A 17484-nucleotide genomic window follows, 5' to 3' on the forward strand; every position below is an offset into this window, starting at 1 on the left:
AGAGCAGAAGTATCATTAACAGAGATGAAGAAGCTGTGAGTGGGATCTGGATTTGATGAGTTAAAGACATCTGGGGTTTGTGCCAATGGAATGTCCAAGCAGAAATGTTCAACAGACAGCTGGAAATATAAGAAGGCAGGAAGGATTTGGTTTCAGAATTGGGGCTCTTTTAGACAGCGATAAATGTGCCTGACTCTGTGAAAATCCCAAAGAAACACTTGCTTTATACAAGTCTTATAGTCCTGACCTTGTGACTCTCAAAAGAGGAGAAATTTCCTAGTAACCTGCAGGCATTGATGGACTTTGCAATTGAAATACATACTTGTGATGTGGAGAGGCTGTAAGTGTGTATAGAGGCAAAAGGGGGAGTGACAGGGCAGAGAGGTACGCTATGACCAGGTGAATTCTTGAAGATACTGGACAACCAGGGAAGCAAGAAGTCCAATTCAAGGAGTTTGGCAGAGTTCAGGTACAGTTGACAGGTTCTGGAATTCTGGAGACTTAGATTTGGCCAAAAGACCAGCCATTCCTTTCAGAGTCCTCAGGCTCAGAAGACTGATGTTTGTTTTCTGCCTAATTTTATGGAGTGGCACTGGCCACACGCTGAAGGATGTTATTAAGGAATCCATCCCTTAACTTTTCCTTCTTCAGGCTAAATAAACCTATTTCATTCTTCTCACAGGTCATACTTTCCATTTCTTTAATTATTTGTTATCCCTCTCTGAATGTTCTCCAATTTTCCTTTAAAAATCCCGAGACCAAACCTTCAGAACAGTAACAACTGGCTTAGTTCTGGGCACAGGAAATGATTTTCTAAAATGTCACACCCAGGCAACATTTCTTTGCAGGTTTTTCCACCTGTTTTAAATGCGACCATTTACTACTCATCTTATCTAGATACCATTCTAATTTTAGACAAAATGTGATCATAATGGGATATCTTTTTCAATAATTTTCTGTTTTAACTTCACAGGCTCAGAGTTGGAAAAGGTATTGGCTCGATTTTTTTTTTCATTTTAGGAAAATGAGGTAGAAGATTACAGAATGCCACCGTATTACCAGTCTGATTCTTTTTCTCCCATAAGATAGCTCATGTCATGAAATATATCAAGCAAAATTGTCACGCTTGTACCTTTTGCCCCTGCTCATCCCAACAGATTAAATACTGGGCTAGCTAAAATGTGATGAGATGTAGTACAGAAAAAGGGCATTTGCTTAGACATGAGTCAAAACTGGAAGCAGGGGAGGACGTGCCAGGTACCTGAGAGATCGCTCAGACAACTCTGGGAGTAATTTTCCATGTGGACTGAAGGAAGATCTTGTAAGGCACAGCCCCAGGTTACACATGCTGGACTCCAATTCCGCAGGATTTACAAGCCATTACTGGAGAGAGTCTATGGCTCTCCTGGCACAGGCAGAAGAGGAAGAAATGTTCACCGGACAATAAAAAATTTCGGTTTACAGGGTAAAACAAAAGCAGGGCCTTCCTTCTACGGAGTGAAGAAACTTGCCCCCCGAGTAAGGGTTGGGGCGGGGGGCGATCCATTTCCACGACTCAAGAGTCTGGCGAGGTCTCTTCAGCGAAGATTGCTGAGGATTTGCAGTCACTTGTGATTAGAGAGTAGTCTCCAAATTCAGAGAAGAGCAAATTCACACCCTCTGAGGCTACTGGGAAGCTTCTGGTGCTGAGGCAGCAGAGAAGAAGGGGAGGGGAGCACCGCCCGCCCGCCAGACTCCCCGCGGCTCCTCCCCACTCTCCCAGGCCCACTCCCAAAGTTAAGTACACGCTCCCCTGTTCCAGCCAGAAGCCCTGCGTGAGCCTCTACACGTAGCCGCAGACAGCTCCTTAAATAGGTCGGAGTTGAGCAAACAGTCGCAGACGTGGGGCCGGCGAAGGCGAGCGGAGGCGACCGCACCGACGCGGCGGGTCAGCTGGCGGCCAATAGCCGGGGCGCGCCCGCCCTGTCGCCTCCCCCTCGGGGAGCCTATAACTTGCCCGCAGCGCCAGGGAGCGCCCGCTCCTCCGCGCCTCCGCGCCGGCCTCATTTCGGCCGCTCTCCCTCTCTCCCTCCCGCCCGCCGCTCCAGCTGCCCGCCGCCGGTCCGCTCCGCTCACTTGGCTCGCCGGCTCCCGCCCGCAGTCGTCGGCCCCGGGCGAACCGGGGGTCCCCGCGCTCTCGCGAGAAGTGCGCCGCTGCTGGGCGGTGGGGGTGCCGGAGCTGGCGCGGGCTCTCCGGAGGCCGAAGATGGGGTGCTGCGCCGTGAAGCCGCAGCTGTTGCTGCTGGCGCTTGTCTTCCAGCTCTGGAATCCCTGCGTGTGTGCAGATTCGGAGAAGCCTTCCAGTATCCCCACAGGTGAGCCCTCCCGCGATTTGCCCGTGTCCCGGGAGGCTCGGCCGGGTGGGCAGTTCATTCATCCACCGGCCCTTGGCGCGGGGCTTGCCAGGTGAGTAGGAGGGGCGCCCGTCCCTCCCCAGGACTGCAGAGGTAAGTAGGTGGGAGCCTGTCCTTCGCCAGGACCACCGAGGTGAGTGACTCAGGACCGCTGAGTTCTTCCCCAGAACTGCGCTCGGGCGGCGCTGGTCCTCGGGGAAAGTGTGGGAGACCCCGCCCTCCTGGGTTCTGGGAGTTCACCGCAACCTGTGAGCGCACGAAGTTTTCTTCAGCACAAGCTGGGGTTTCCTTTTCGTCTTGCAGGTCACTGGGCGCCAACACCTTTCGGGCAACTCTCCTTTCTCCTCCTTTCCTGGAATTGGCATGATTTATTCGTGTTGGAAGAGGCAGTAGTCCCTCTGTGACCCAAACACGGGGCTCAGTGTACTTTCTGATTGATGGTGACACATTCCTTCCAGCGCCCCCAGGAAGCAGCCGGTAACACCTACCTTTTGCCAAAAACAAAGCTCAAAACCTTGGTTGTTTTCAGTAAGGCTCCCTGGCTACCCAATACCTCCAGGCGGTGGCTTTCCTCCTTGGGGATTTGGAGGGAAGCTGTGGACACACATGTCCCCTTAGCCACCCTTTTCCTAAGCCTGGTGCCATTTCTTGTTTTCAGAAGCTGGAACTGCTGCGAAGAGTCCAGCCAAGTTCATGTAAAACAAAACTTCTTACATTTACCAAGATTAAAGAGTTTCACCACATGTTTGCCTAAACATACTTCAGTGCCGTTTGCTGCACAGGATATATCCTTGGAGTTTTCCGCTTTTGTGCTCTTACTCCATGCTCAACACTCTGGAATTAGATCTCGTACTTAAATGTCCTTGTGCTGTACTGTTTCTTTTTTTAAATTAGGATCATTTTCTCCTTTTGCTTTTGGTAAGTAAATAGGGCGTTTTTCTGTTGGAACTTTAAGCACAAGGACACGTTTCTATTTCAGGTTTACAGTCAGAAGATGACATTTGGTGTAGAACCCAGTTAGTCCATCTAAGCAGTAGTTTTGTCTTCATCTTTAAGTGTTTAAGAAGGCTTCAGTGGGCTAAATTGCCCATCTTTCTACATTCCTGCCAAACAGTACTTGCTTTGTTAGCTTTGAAAAACTTCAGCGTGTAGATGGATTTTTGTCAGTTACATGATGCTTTTCTTTCTTCTAGATAAATGTGTTGGTTTCACAATGGATTTCTGAACACTGTGGTTTCTTTAAATTTGAACTGAGTTTTTTCATAACTTTAAAATTTTCTTTTAGTATAACACCTAGAAAATAGACGAGTAAATGCCTTCAGCAAACTTGGAAATGGAGACATTAAAAAAAACAGTCCCCAGAAAAATGACTTTCTTTGTTGAAACACCCAAGGAAACCTTACTGGGAAATAAAATAACCTCGAAGGGTTTTGCTACTTTTAGAGGGACCTCTTCAGCTCTGTATATTTTATTTCAGTGCATTACCAACCCCCCCCTTTTTTTTATAGACGGCATCTCTTTGTAGCTTCCTTTAGGTTTTCAGTCAAAATCATCTTGCTTTCCCACTCTGGCTTTTAAGTTTCATAGAGCTGGACAGTAAAGTTTTAATGGATTGTAACATAAGGGAAAGGGAATTTTAGATATGAATGTTTTCCTCAGAAACTGACCACATAAAACCCACTGCTGAAATCTGAGGTCTGGTCGATCTTGGTGGGTAGGCATGGAGAATTCAGTTAGTGCCTAAATGCAGGAAAATATTAATTTGTAGTACATGGAGTCAGCAGTAGCCAGTTTGATTATGAACTTTTGTGTAGGTGAATGTGATGAGCTGATAAATATAGATGATACACTGCTCAATAACACGGCCAGTCATGTACTATGTCCCATTTTCTCCCTAAAATATTGCAACCGAAAATTGCTAAATTGGAAATTTTATTTATCCATCTATCAAGTGAACTTTAGAACTCTAACTTGTTTCACTTAATAGGAGGTCTTTAAGAAAAGTACTTATCCCTTCTATCCACCTGTGTTTGTCACCATGTCCCAGGTAGCCGTGAAGAAATAGATTAGACCAGGCTTTCTTGGCCCAATTGACATTTTGAGCCAGATAATTATTTATTGGAGTGGGGCTGTCCCATGCATTGTGCTATGTTTAGCAACATCTTTGGCCCCTACCCACTAGATACCAGTAGCACCCTCCTCCATGTGTGAGAATGAAAAATGTCTCAAAATGAAAAATGCCCAAATGTCTCCTGAAGGACAGAATTGCCCAGGGTTGAAAACCCCTGGATTAGAAAAATCGATGTGTATCTGAGGTAATGTGGCATTATAGTGTTACTGGAATGATACTAGCAACTCCTTTTTGAAAGCAAATGTTTATAGTGATTTTCCATTTTTCCACTCTAGTAGGGAATGTGCTATTTGAATCACATTGATCAAGTTTTGGAATATGTTTTTTCCTAGTTTTCTTTGATGCTGTGTGTTGACTAGAGTTGAGAATACCACTTTTAGTTATACCTACTGAGGGTTTTACTGTGTACTGTGTTCATTCCTATTTGGTTGCCATTTTGTTTCTTAGCATGGAAAGAATCTAAATAAGATTTTGGTTAAAAACAGTTATTTTCTCCTAGAATTATTTATTGGAATTTTCCCTTAAAATTTTATCCCTGTGGGGGCTTTTGAGGCAAAACCCTCCTAATGAGTGTCCACAAATCAGATTAAAACCCTGATTTATCTTTCATCTACTTTTCTGCCTTCTGGATGAGAGTGGATGTATTTATGCCTCATATTTACAAACCAGGTGTCCAGGCTTGGATAAAAATTTCTGTATGTTTTCTAAGGTACCTTGACTATTCCATGATCTAAATTGGGCAGAAACCAAGTTTTGGGCAAAAATGGAGGAAATGGTTTCAGATGTTTCTCTCAAGACCAGTATTTTTCAACCATGTTCATATATGAACTCTTTAATTTACTCTGGCACATTCAGGGAGGAAAGGAAAGGTTTGTCCCATCTGCTGATGCAAACTGGCAATTTTTGGGGTGGAGAGGAAAAGACCAAGGTCCTGGAGAAACCTCTGGAAAGGAGAGAGCGAGGCCTGTCTTCTCTGTACTTTCTGTGTCCTGGGCTCCAGCCGCACAGAACGACTCATCATGCTTAAGCAGACTATGCCTTTTATTTCATAATATAAAAAGGGACCTATGAAACACCTATGGAGAATGTGAGGATAGGAAATGAAAATTAAATTGAGATACCCTTTTCTACCCATCATGTTGACTAAAGCATTTAAAAAATGAACTCTGTTCATAACAACTGTTCTAAGGATGGGAACCTGCAAACTGTTGATAGAAGCACATCATTTTTGGAGAACAGTCTAGTAGAAATGATAATCCACATACCCTACAATTCTAGATACATACATGTACAGTACTCTGAAATTTCTGTGTCTGTCTGTTCTTAAAGTTCTATTCATTGTTAAATCTAACTCCTAGGAAATTCTTCCCCTTACTATCTTTTTTTTTTTTTTAAGATTTATTTCTTTGAGGGGGGCGAGTGGCAGAGGGGAAGGGAGAGGGAGAGAAAGAATCTCAGCAGACTCCCTGCTGAGCGTTGAGCCAGACGACGATGACAAAGGACCCTCTTAGGACCCTGAGATCCGCCCCTGAGCTGAAATCAAGAGTCCAAAGATGCTGAACCCACTGAGCCACCCAGGCAACCCCCCCACTATCTTTTGTTTGGCTCACTTTCTAACATTTTAATGCAGTTGGTATATAGATCATACCTGCTTTGTATGATGGATTTTTATGTTTAATAAATTGTAGATTCTTTGAAATGAGGGACTAAGTTATTTTTGTGCTCCTCACAGTGTCTTCTGTGTTCTAACACAGAGATTCTCATATTCTTTCATATTTGTTGAGTGTCTGGCCCACATGTAGAATTTTGAAAAGTGGCATCCAGTCAGTGAGATTGCTGGATGCTCATTTTCCCAGGATTTTAACTAAATTCACTGAACTTCCTTTCTCTACCTGGGGACCCATATACTACCATGATCTAGCAATTTATCAATGAAATATCTGGCAAGGCCTTGTTTCTGAAGTGTGGTTTGGCAACTCTTCTCTACAGGTTCTATTTTTCTGCTCTACTTACTTTATTCAATATAAAGTCACACCTTCAGAAATATTCTCAGGTGATTGGATACCATGATTTTTATTTCTTTTTTAAACTTTATGGATGGTGAAGTGGAGACCTTGGAATGGTTATGTAACTTACAGAAGATCATGTAGCTGGAAAGCAACACAGGTGGGGCTTGTGTCCTTTCTCCAGACTGTGCTCCATGTCTTTCCTGACCTCCTTATTGTTCTGTTGGACTTTTGGGACCTCTGGGAAATAAATAGAGACTAGACATCAGAGCCCTAAAGAAGTAAAAGGAATGCTTTGCTAAAAGGAAAGCACATATTTGTAGGTTTGTGTAAATGGAGGGGAAAGGGATTGGCACAGGCTGAAGGAAAACTGGGCCCTAGCCCAGAGTGGCAAATGGTGGCCCGTGGGCCAAATCTGGCAGGCCACAGCTATCTGTTTTTGTATGGCTGGTGAGTTAACGATAGTTTTTACATTTTTAAATGGTTGAAAAATATCAAATGAAAAATAGTGTATCGTGACATGTGAAAGTTCTATGAAATTCAGTAGTCAGGGTCCATAAAGTTTTATTGGCCGACCGCCACATTTATTTATTTACATATTGTTTGCGGCTACTTTGGTGCTCCAAGGCAGGGTCTTATAGTTGCCATAAAGACTGTGGCTTGCAAAGTATAGATTACTTACTACCTGGCCCTGTACAGAAGAACTTTGTGGATCCTTGCCTTAGGAGATGACATTCCCATTTAAGCTATGGCTCATGCTGAGCTGCTGCTGTCTTGGAAGGAGCAGGATTCTGGACAGTAGCAGCTGATTCCGGGCATTTGAACAGTCTGTTTTTCATTTTAGACTTTCCAGTGATTCCTATGGTGTTTTTAATTCAAAGATAAAGCTCCTCTGTTACATCTTTTTAAACATGGCACTTGATACTAACTAGACATGTGCTGTGATGTAAAGAGTATACTCATGATCAAAAAGGAATAAAACACTGACGGCTGATTGGAAAGGAGATGCATGTTTCTTCTTCATAGCTTGTGGGTGTTCTAGAATTTGGTCTAGAAACTTGCTTATGAATTTGTGGCTCTGTTCCTGGGAGGAAATGATTAGCACATTTATCAGTGAGTACTTTTATTTTTCTTCAACAATTGCTATGAATTAGGCTAAACTGAGAAATTGGTGGCTTTTAAAGTGACATATTTTTCTTCTACATTTTACTAGTTTGCATTTGCAGTGGTGTGCTTGCCTCACTAAATTAAACTTAAATAACAGAACTAATTTTTAGAGCTATTGAGATTATAGTTAGCCAAGAAACAGTTACCCTGAATAGTAGAATTATAGACAGTCTGTTATGATTTGTTATCAACATACTTCTTACTACCTTAAAGCTTATGTGTTGCAGCCTGTGTTTGGAAATGCTGTTAGGATGGTGTAGCGGTACAGAATTTATTACTATCCTATCAACTATGTCATAAGAATGCCCCTTCAAGGGGCGCCTGGGTGGCTCATTCAGTTAAGTGTCTGCCTTCTGCTCAGGTCATGATCCCAGGGTCCTGGGATCAAGCCCCGCATCGGGCTCCCTGCTCAACGGGGAGCCTGCTTCTCCCTCCTCCTCTCCCTCTGCTGCTCTCCCTGCTTGTGCTTTCTTGATCTCTCTCTCAAATAAATAAATAAAATCTTAAAAATAATGCCTCTTCAAAAACTGTTGTTTATAATTAAAAAATAACTTTTCAACATCTCCCACTCAGGATAACTTTCTTTTTTTTAAGATTTTATTTATTTATTTGAGGGAGAGAGCTCAAGAGGGGGAAGGGTCAGAGGGAGAAGCAGACTCCCCGCTGAGCAGGGAGCCCGATGTGGGACTCGATCCAGGGACTCCAGGATCATGACCTGAGCTGAAGGCAGTCGCTTAACCAACTGAGCCACCCAGGTGCCCAGGATAACTTTATTTTAAAACAAAATTCAAAGAGTGGAGGTATGTTATTTTTATACACAGAGGAAAGATTTCTATTACATATTTTCTTTTGTATGTTAAAAGTGGGAAATTGACTTCTGTTAATAATTTTACTTAATTTTTAAATATAAATCTCTTTATTAAAAAAACTAATTCAGGGGGGCCTGGGTGGCTCAGTTGGTTAAAAGACTGCCTTCGGCTCAGGTCATGATCCTGGAGTCCCGGGATCAATACCCGCGTCGGGCTCCCTGCTCGGCAGGGAGTCTGCTTCTCCCTCTGACCCTCTGACCCTCTTCCCTCTCGTGCTGTCTATCTCTCATTCTCTCTCTCTCAAATAAGTAAATAAAATCTTTAAAAAAAAACTAATTCAGGGTAGTGCATTCATATACTTAGTTGCTGAATTGACTCAAGTATTTTTCAGGTCTTAAATTGTATTAGGAGCATACTGTAGCAGTTTTGGGAAAATAACAATCACTTTTTATTCCTATTGAAATACGTATATATCTTTTCCCTTAAATTTATATCTTTTTAAAAAAAATATTTATTTATTTGAGAGACAGAGTGAGCGAGAGAGAGAGCACAGGAGCGGGAGCAGAGGGAGAGGGAGGAGGTGAGGGAGAGGGAGAAGCAGGCTCCCCTGCTAAGCAGGGAGCCTGATGTGGGCTGTATCCTAGGAGCCTGGGATCATGACCTGAGCCAAAGGCAGATGCTTAACCGACTGAGCCACCCAGGCGTTCCTTAAATTTATATCTTAAAGGAGATGTGATTAAGTGAGAAAAAGCTTAATTTGTTAGTAAAGAAATATACTTTACTATTTCTCTTCTACAAGAAATTTGGGTTTTTTTTAGATTTTATTTATTTTATTAGAGAGAATGAGAGAGAACACAAAGAAATTTCGTTTAAAGTTTAGTTTGTATAGGTTTAGAATTAAATTTTGTCTAACAAGGGAAAAGCTTTAAACAGTAAGTAGTAGATAGATAGTCTTTGCTCTCATTTAAGATCAACACTGAAATATTTTCTTTTACTGTTCTTTTGAATTTTACTCTTCTTACGAGGGAGTATCAGCCAGTTTCTTTGCATATTTCTGAGTGATGGGAGCACTCCAGTCATTATTAAGATGGAATGGCAGGGTCTACTACATCTGAGTATCTTCTCCGCTTAGGCTGAAGGCTCATATTTCTGGAGAATTACTGGGTTTATAATCAAAGTCTTCACTATGAAGGGAAAAGAGCCCACCACATTTTAATTTTAATACAATTCAAAGAAAATGCAAAAATATATTCTCTACATATACTCTATAACAAGTATACAAATATATAAAACTTTTAACACTAATAAGAGTTTTGGTGAACATACAGTTAAAGTGAGGGGCTAAATGAGGGCAATGGTCAGGAAAAGTGTCTCTAACAAATATGTTTAAGTTTCTAAAATGCGTCAGTTTCTAAATATCACTTGTTATATTGATTGTTATGTTGATTTTAATAATTGCTTTCATTATTTTGGGTGCACAAGACATCCCAGTGTGTATCACATTTACTGGTCATCTATTGCATTTTCTTTAGGCTTACATTCTCAAACGTGTAGAAGGAATTCTCCTATTTATTTTCTAGTTACTGTTAGTCTGTTTTATTTATTTATTTTTATTTTTTTAAAGATTTTATTTATTCATTTGAGACACAGACATACAGAGAGAGAGAGAGAGAGAGAGAGAAGCAGGCTCCCCGCTGAGCCAGGAGCCCCATACGGGGTTCCATTCCAGGACCCTGGGATCACGACCTGGGCTGAAGGCAGACCCTGAACCATCTGAGCCACCCAGGTGCCCCTCTGTTAGTCTGTTTTAAAGTTCCTTCCAAAGAGAAAGAGAGAGGGTTTTCCTCTGATTTAAATGCTGATGTGGTTCTGCTTCTCTATGCTGTGGACATCACAAAGGAAAGGTTCTTACGGCCTGAAGGAACTTCCAAGCACATGCAATTTTTATCTCTTTCACCACCATCTGCAGTCAGTCCCAGACACAAGTACACTAAGTTGAATATGCGTCAGGCCACCCAGCTTCACCCTCCGGTCCCCACAGCGCAAGTGGAAGATGTATGTGCAATCCCGGCAGTCTCAGATTCCTGATTCTGGGCATTGTTCAGGAGAAACTCCAGCTATACCCCTTAATTCCAGTGGACACAGAGTCTCGGCACAGGGCCATTGTCCCATTAGCAAGGCTCTGTCATTGACTAGTGACTGGTTTGAAGCCACAACTTTCATGGTGCCTTAGGGTGCTAATTACTTACAGGTACTACACACAGTGCTAAGAAGGAAGCCAGTTACTTTTAGATATTTTAAATACATTCTCCGACCGGTTCTTTAAACATTTAATCCTTTCCTTCCTGGTTCTGTCAGGATGATAAAGACCAGCAGCTATTTCAACATCAAAAAAAAAAAAAAATCAGCAAATATTGAATTTAAATCATTTCTTAAAAAAAGAGAAAAGAAACTGGCAAACATTTTGCAGGCAGGCTAAAATGACCTTCCTAATTCAATCATCTAGGGAAGTCTCACAGAGCTGTTATGCAGTGAGCAAACTGGTCCTTTGATGGGATTTTCCAGTCATGCCCAAGCCAGCTCTGAGGCCCCTTGTCTTCAGAGGTACTCCCTCTCCTGCTCTAGCCGTGCTAAGTCTTTCCTGGCCTCCATCTGGCACCACCACTGTGACCAGAGTGCTCTGCTTGTCTAGACCCTCTGAAATTCTTGTCAGCCACATCTAGAGAAGGACAATTCTCCTTTTCTTCTTAGTTTAGTTTAAACAGGGTTGGAATTTTTTAAACAGTGACTTTACTAGGTAACCAAGGGCAAAACAAAACAAAACTCCAAACTGGAAAACCACCAAAGCAAAGAAATGAACAGACTTACAAAGTAGAGACTCAGAGTCCTTACCGTATTCTGACTTTAGTTAGAGACCTGCATACCTGGCATATTTTGGGGGGTTCCTAGGTTCTGTGTCCTGGCTTAGCTTTTCTTTCTCCATTCTTCAATTCCATTTCTACTTCTTCTTACCATGTTCTTTTACACAGACAACTCTTTCTTCTCCAGGGTTGGAGTCCATAAAATCACGGACTTTGTAAGTCTGTAGTGTTAATAGGTTGTGAAATAATAAGAAATATGTATTTTGGTCTCTGCCCCTGGTTCCTGCTAATATTTGGTCTTTGACCCTGGTTCCTGACACAGAGCTTCTAAAACCCTTGTAATTTTTGAGTGATAGGAGTACCTGTCATAGAACTACTAAATCCCTTAGAATTCCCTGGGTGAAAAGAGCATCTTTTCTTCTAATGAGGTGACTCTTGATGGGCTCTCGAATGGGGGCTGATCACCAGAAAGATCAAGCCATGATTAGACTCTTGAAGCTTTCAGGGGTGCCTGGGTGGCTCAGTCAGTTAAGACTCTTGATTTCGGCTCACATTGTGATCTGGGGTCATGAGATCGAGCCCCACATGGGGCTCTGTTCTTGGTGGGAGTCTGCTTGAGATTCTCTCTCTCCTTCTCCCTCTGACCCTTCCCCTGTGCTCTCTCTAAAATAAATAAATCTTAAAAAAAAAAAAAACAAAAAAACACTTGAAGTTTTCAGCCCTAAACCTCATTTTCTGAAGAGGGGGAGAGGTTAGAAAATAAGTTAATAATTGATTATGCCTACAAAAAAGACCTGAAGTGTGGGGTTTGGAGAGCTTCTGGGTTGGTGATTGCATATATGTGCGAGGAGGGTGGTGTACCCCAAATCAATGGGGACACTTGGGATCCTTTCAGATCTCATCCTATTTATCTCTTCATATGGCTGTTCATTTGCATCTTCTAAAATATCCTTTGTAGTAAACCTGCAATAGTAAACTGTTTTTCTGGGTTCTGTGGGCTGCTCTGGTAAATTGTCAAACCAGAGGAGGAGGTCTTGGAAACTTGGCCACTGTGAGAAAAAAATCTGCACATCTGGTATCAGAAGTATTGTGTGTGAGTAGGTAGAGGAGAAACATGACTGTGTTTTCCGTAGACATAGGGCGACCTGATATCTCTAAAGTTTCATGGAACATATCAGCATAGCCCTAGCCATTAGGCAGTCTGTTTTCTTCTGTGAGTGAAAGTTTTTATGCATTTTTTTTTTTTTACCTATAACTCTGTTGGTATTGCTTTAATTCTTAGTTTTGAGTAGCAACTTATATTTTCTTTTATGAGTCTACATACTTTAATAAATCTATGTTTATTTAATTAACTAAACTTTAAAAGTTCTCCCAGAATACATTTTTTATAGAGGTAATTTACATATTGTAACTTCCTAGATACAAATGTATGCTAAGAATGATTCCCATTGTGTAATACTCTGAATATGACAATTAATATTTCAAAATTTAATTCTAGTATTTATTCAGTGACTTGCCTGTGTTCTGTGTTGCCTTATGTGAAGGAAAAATAGAAAAATGAAACAAGACAAACAAAAAACACACCAGGCTCAGTTCCTGCTCCACACTGAAATTCTAAGATTCATGCAGAAGGAATAATGCGTATATAAAACTGAACAAATCAAAGAAGCTTTTAAGGTGAAGCAGCCTGGCTTATGGGGAAGAGCACTGACATCTGGGCATCAGGAAACTTTGATCTAAGTTCTGACCTTTCCGTTCACCAACCTTGAGCCAATTACCTTGCTTCTCCAGACTTCCTTTGTAATTTATGATCTTTATAGCTCTGTTATTTGATGTCTCTTGAATTCTAAGTGTCAGGATGTGGAGTAGAGACAAAGGCTGCAGGAGTCAGAAAACAGGCCTGAAGGAAACTTACTATTAAGACATTCGTTATGCCAAAGGAAGCATAGATACAAACTTGTTTTGTACTTTAATATTCTCGTTATTCTCTCAGGAGTTGGACTTGGACAGGTCTTGATACTGCTTTTTTTCTTAATTAAGTTTTGATTTGGAGGTAAGAAAGTAAATCTAAGAATAACTGGAATTAAATTTACATTTAAAAATATTCTAAGTGCTTTAATGTGAGAAAAGAAAATAGTCTGGTGTTTGTATGAAGCTATTTTCTGTCTTCTGAAAGGATTCGTATACTCTTCAGTACATTTGAATACTGTAAGCTGTTTTAAAAAATAACTACATTCTTCTGCTTCAGTCTTGACTATTTAAGTCCTACTGGTTAACAAAAATGATGCTGGTAACTCTTTAAAATTAGAAAAAGTTTTGGTTTTTTTTAAATGAAATGTACTGTTTAAAAATTGGAGGCCCTCTTCCAAATTGTTCCCGAAACAGTTATCAAATCACCTAATTTTTAGATCCACTAAATATCTTTAAAATATGATTGCATTCAGTAAACTAGAAACATGGTAAATAAAAAGAAAATCAGTTTATGGGAGAAAAGTATTTGTGTGAGGATCTGTCTCTGTGTGTTTGCATGTGTCTCTAGCCGTGGAGATTACTGTTAAGCCTTAAGAATGGAGTAGAAAGTTGGAATGCCTTTTGATCTGGAATTTTCTTTGATATGCTGCTCGATCTTTGTCATAGTAACACTTATTTTACATGTGTTTGCACCTCTGGAATGGAACATATCTTGTGAGTGGTACTATCTTAGACCCAATCTTTGGAGGAGATGGTGGTGCCCACTGCTTTTTCTCTTTTCTTGGCTTTTCCCCCTACTGTTTGCAGAAGAATTTTATGTAAATTGAAGGAAACAGTTCAAATAAAACAATTGGAGGAGGAAGAGGGTGGCTTAATTTTGAAAATATATACAGTTGTTGCTTTTTCAAGGGTAAGATTACCAAAAATCACAGAACCATTTAGGCTTGCTGTTGTTTTTGGAGATTAACTGTGATTTTTTTGAATAAGCAAGTAAGCATTAGCAGATGTTTTTCCTGTAGAGTAGGTTAGGTTAAAGAAAGATCTATTTTAAAATCTGATAAACTAACCTTTATGTTATGATTTAATATAAAATGGTTGATATTTTTATATCCCACAAATGTAAGCATAAGGTTTTTTTTTTTTTTTCATATGGTATAAAACCCTAAACAGCCAAGCCCCTCTTCTCCATAGCAAGTCATGGAATGGCTCTATTGCACCAGGATCAGCAGTGCCATCATGGGCTACAGTTTATGGATGAATAGAGAGGTAAGATTTTTCAGGTTGTGGTAAAAGATAAACTAAGCAGCGTACTTTAAAACATGCAAACTTAAGATATGACTGCAATTGATAGTTACATCTTCTTTTCTGTAACTGGATTTAATTTTTTGTAGATGCAAGATATGAATTTTTCTTAAGTATCAGAATAGCCCATACTTGAATTTGCTTCAAGCATATTTGAGTTGTAGAAAATCCTTTCGAGAGTGAATCCTATTCAGTGTGAAGAGGTGGTGGAAGGTAGAAGGTAAGTGGAGAAAGGAAGGTGAAATTGCATGTAAGCATGTGAGAAAATTATAAAATAAGTGATTTGAATGTGTTCAGACAAGTAATTAAAAAAACTCTGAACTAGAAGCCACTGCCCCAAATGCTGGCAAAAGGGAATTTTGCTTATGTAAAATTGGATATGCACCAAGCAGCAATATGGTTTGCATATTTTCATACTTAGGAATTTGTTTATCTGGATTATGCTAGTTGATGGTATAGCATTTCATATTAACCATAATAAGTTGTATATCTCAGCCGTTCTTGCCATGCCCTGGCCCCTAGCCTAGCCCAGCATACGTGAACCCTAGTGGAACACGCACTAGAGGCAGTGTGCAGTACTGGATTCACTTTTCATTTGGTTGCCTTGGGGATCAGCAGAAGTTCAGGAACATAGGTACTGTGACTCTGTGAAGCCAACCGTGGCCATGTTCATGGTAGCAGAGGGTGCCTCACATCTCTTGGTATTTCTGATAAACTGAGGTACAAGTCTGTTGTGCTTTGAATTATCGGAAAAGCTGTCTTGGTGCCACTTTCATTTTGAATATGGTACTAAGAATTTGAGGGAAATGCTACTTTACTCTTCAAACATTAAGCAGTACAGAAGAGGTTGTTTGCTTTCTAGATATAGCCAAAGAGGGTTTACCAAATAGGAAGGGGGTTGGACACCACTAATTGTGAATTGAAGGTATAAATGGGCTTGCCTGGCTCACTGGGATACATGATTTATTTTAAGGCCAGATGCTAATTAACTGCTTGCCTGCTAATTATGAAAGTTGCCCTGTGGGAGACAGTGTAATGGTTAAGGGGATAGGGTTTTGTGATCAGACAGCTTGAATTTAAATCTCTTCTCTACCACTCATTTGCTGATTATCCTTGGAACAAGTTACTTAAGATCTCTGTATCATAGTTTCTTTATAATGATAATTGTCACCTAGGGTTGATTTGAGGATTACATGTGACAATGCCAGTAAAAGCCTTAGCACAGGGTCTGGGAACAGAAATTGCCCAGTAAGTGCTACTAAGTATTATTTTAAACAGAATTCTGATTAACATTATTCTAAAGTGGAACCTAGAATTATTGTATAGAATTAATTCTCGTCGTGCCTGGGTGGCTCAGTTGGTTAGAATTAATTCTCGTATTCTGATTGGTAATGGGAGAAAAGTATAGGCTGTCAATAAATTCTAGAAAATAAGTTTTAACGAGTTAAGATTTAAAGACTATTTTTTCCAGGGGAACCCAAAGGAAATAAATAATAAATTTAGTGGTGCAGTCTCTTTGGTGATGTTCTTTATTTACTCAAATTCAAATCTTTGAAGTCGCTTTTCCTCATTCCTCTGATTTATTCTTGATATTCAAATGTGTTGAATTCCACTCATTACTTTCTCTCTTTTTTCGTTTCATCTATAATGGAAAACATATCTATATATAACATGTAATTAAATATCTCAAACAGATGAGTCTTTTTTTAACATAATACCATTATCACAGTCAGTAGTAATTCCTTCATGACATCTAATGCTTATTGAAGTTCACTTTTCCACCTTTTCTCAAAACTGTCTTTTTACAGTGGGTTTGTTTGATCAGGATCCATTAATTTCTCCTCCTGAATGCCCTCCAAGCTATCATCACCTTAGTCCAGGCTGCAGATCTTGGATCGCTTGAGGGTTAAACCCAGCCTGTTTATTGTTTTCCAGAAAACTTGAACTAAGTCCTATATTTTTAAAATCAGGAAATTTTACTTAAAAATCTGGAATTTACTTCTCTTGGAAGGGGAGGTGGGGAAGAAAGAAAGGATTTGCCTTCCCATGGCAACACCAGCTGGCCAATGCTGAGGGTTCTCTCCTTGGGATGGTGCTTGTGTACCTGTGTTCACCACAGCTCCCACCTGGCCTCTTCGCTAATGTGTGTGTGCAACTCCTGATCTGGGCACACATCACAGAATGAGATAGTTATAATTGCTTGTTAAATTATTACTCTTATCTCATCTTTCCACACTAATCTTTCTGGAGTCCAGTAGCTCTTAACCAGGAGTGATTTTGCCCCCAGCCCAGGAGATATTTGGAGACATTTTTGACTGTCATGAGTGGTGGGTGCTACGGGCATTCTGTGGGTGGAGGCCAGGGATGCTGCTCAAACATCCTACAGTGCACAGCACAGCCCCCACAAGAAAGAACTAGCTGGCTCCAAATTCTTCTAATCTCTAATTTCATTGCCCTGTTCAGAAGCTTCCAGTGCCTTCCCTATTTTCAAGTGTATTTATTATTTCCCCGTTTTCACTCTATATTCATACTGGACTCCTCACTGTCCAGTGAAGATACCATGCTTTTTCACCTTTCTTAAGTCATATCTGTTTTTCCAGTTCCTTCCCACTGTCAGAATCCCACTTGTCTTTTTTAAGACCTCCATCTTTCCCATTCATGAAGCTTTGATGTCGCCTTATCACAGTATTCTCCAAAAATCATTTTATTAGAACTGGGAACTTTCTTAAAGATGACTGATTTTAATATTTCCCCTTACTACCTCCTGCTTCTCTAATCCAAGTAACTGTATCTAGAGGTATTAAGTGACATATTCAAGGTGTCTCCTGGTTCTTTGTCTCCCCC

The 17484-nt window shown here is 40.7% G+C and overlaps 1 protein-coding gene across 2 annotated transcripts in view; it reads left to right on the top strand.

Annotated features, from left to right (window-relative positions):
* The first annotated feature begins 2011 nt into the window (after positions 1-2011).
* PLOD2 (procollagen-lysine,2-oxoglutarate 5-dioxygenase 2) overlaps positions 2012-17484 on the top strand; it is a 95808-nt gene continuing 80335 nt past the window's right edge. For both annotated transcript variants that reach the window (XM_025870280.2, XM_025870288.2), the window contains exon 1: positions 2012-2354. In XM_025870280.2, coding sequence (XP_025726065.1) covers positions 2246-2354 — 109 coding nt within the window. In that variant the 5' untranslated portion in view covers positions 2012-2245. The remainder of the gene's footprint in view (positions 2355-17484) is intronic.

This window comes from Callorhinus ursinus, unplaced genomic scaffold, assembly GCF_003265705.2.
Source record: "Callorhinus ursinus isolate GAN/ISIS: 27379988/994484 unplaced genomic scaffold, GSC_fseal_2.0 scaffold1, whole genome shotgun sequence".
Classification (NCBI taxonomy): domain Eukaryota; kingdom Metazoa; phylum Chordata; class Mammalia; order Carnivora; family Otariidae; genus Callorhinus; species Callorhinus ursinus.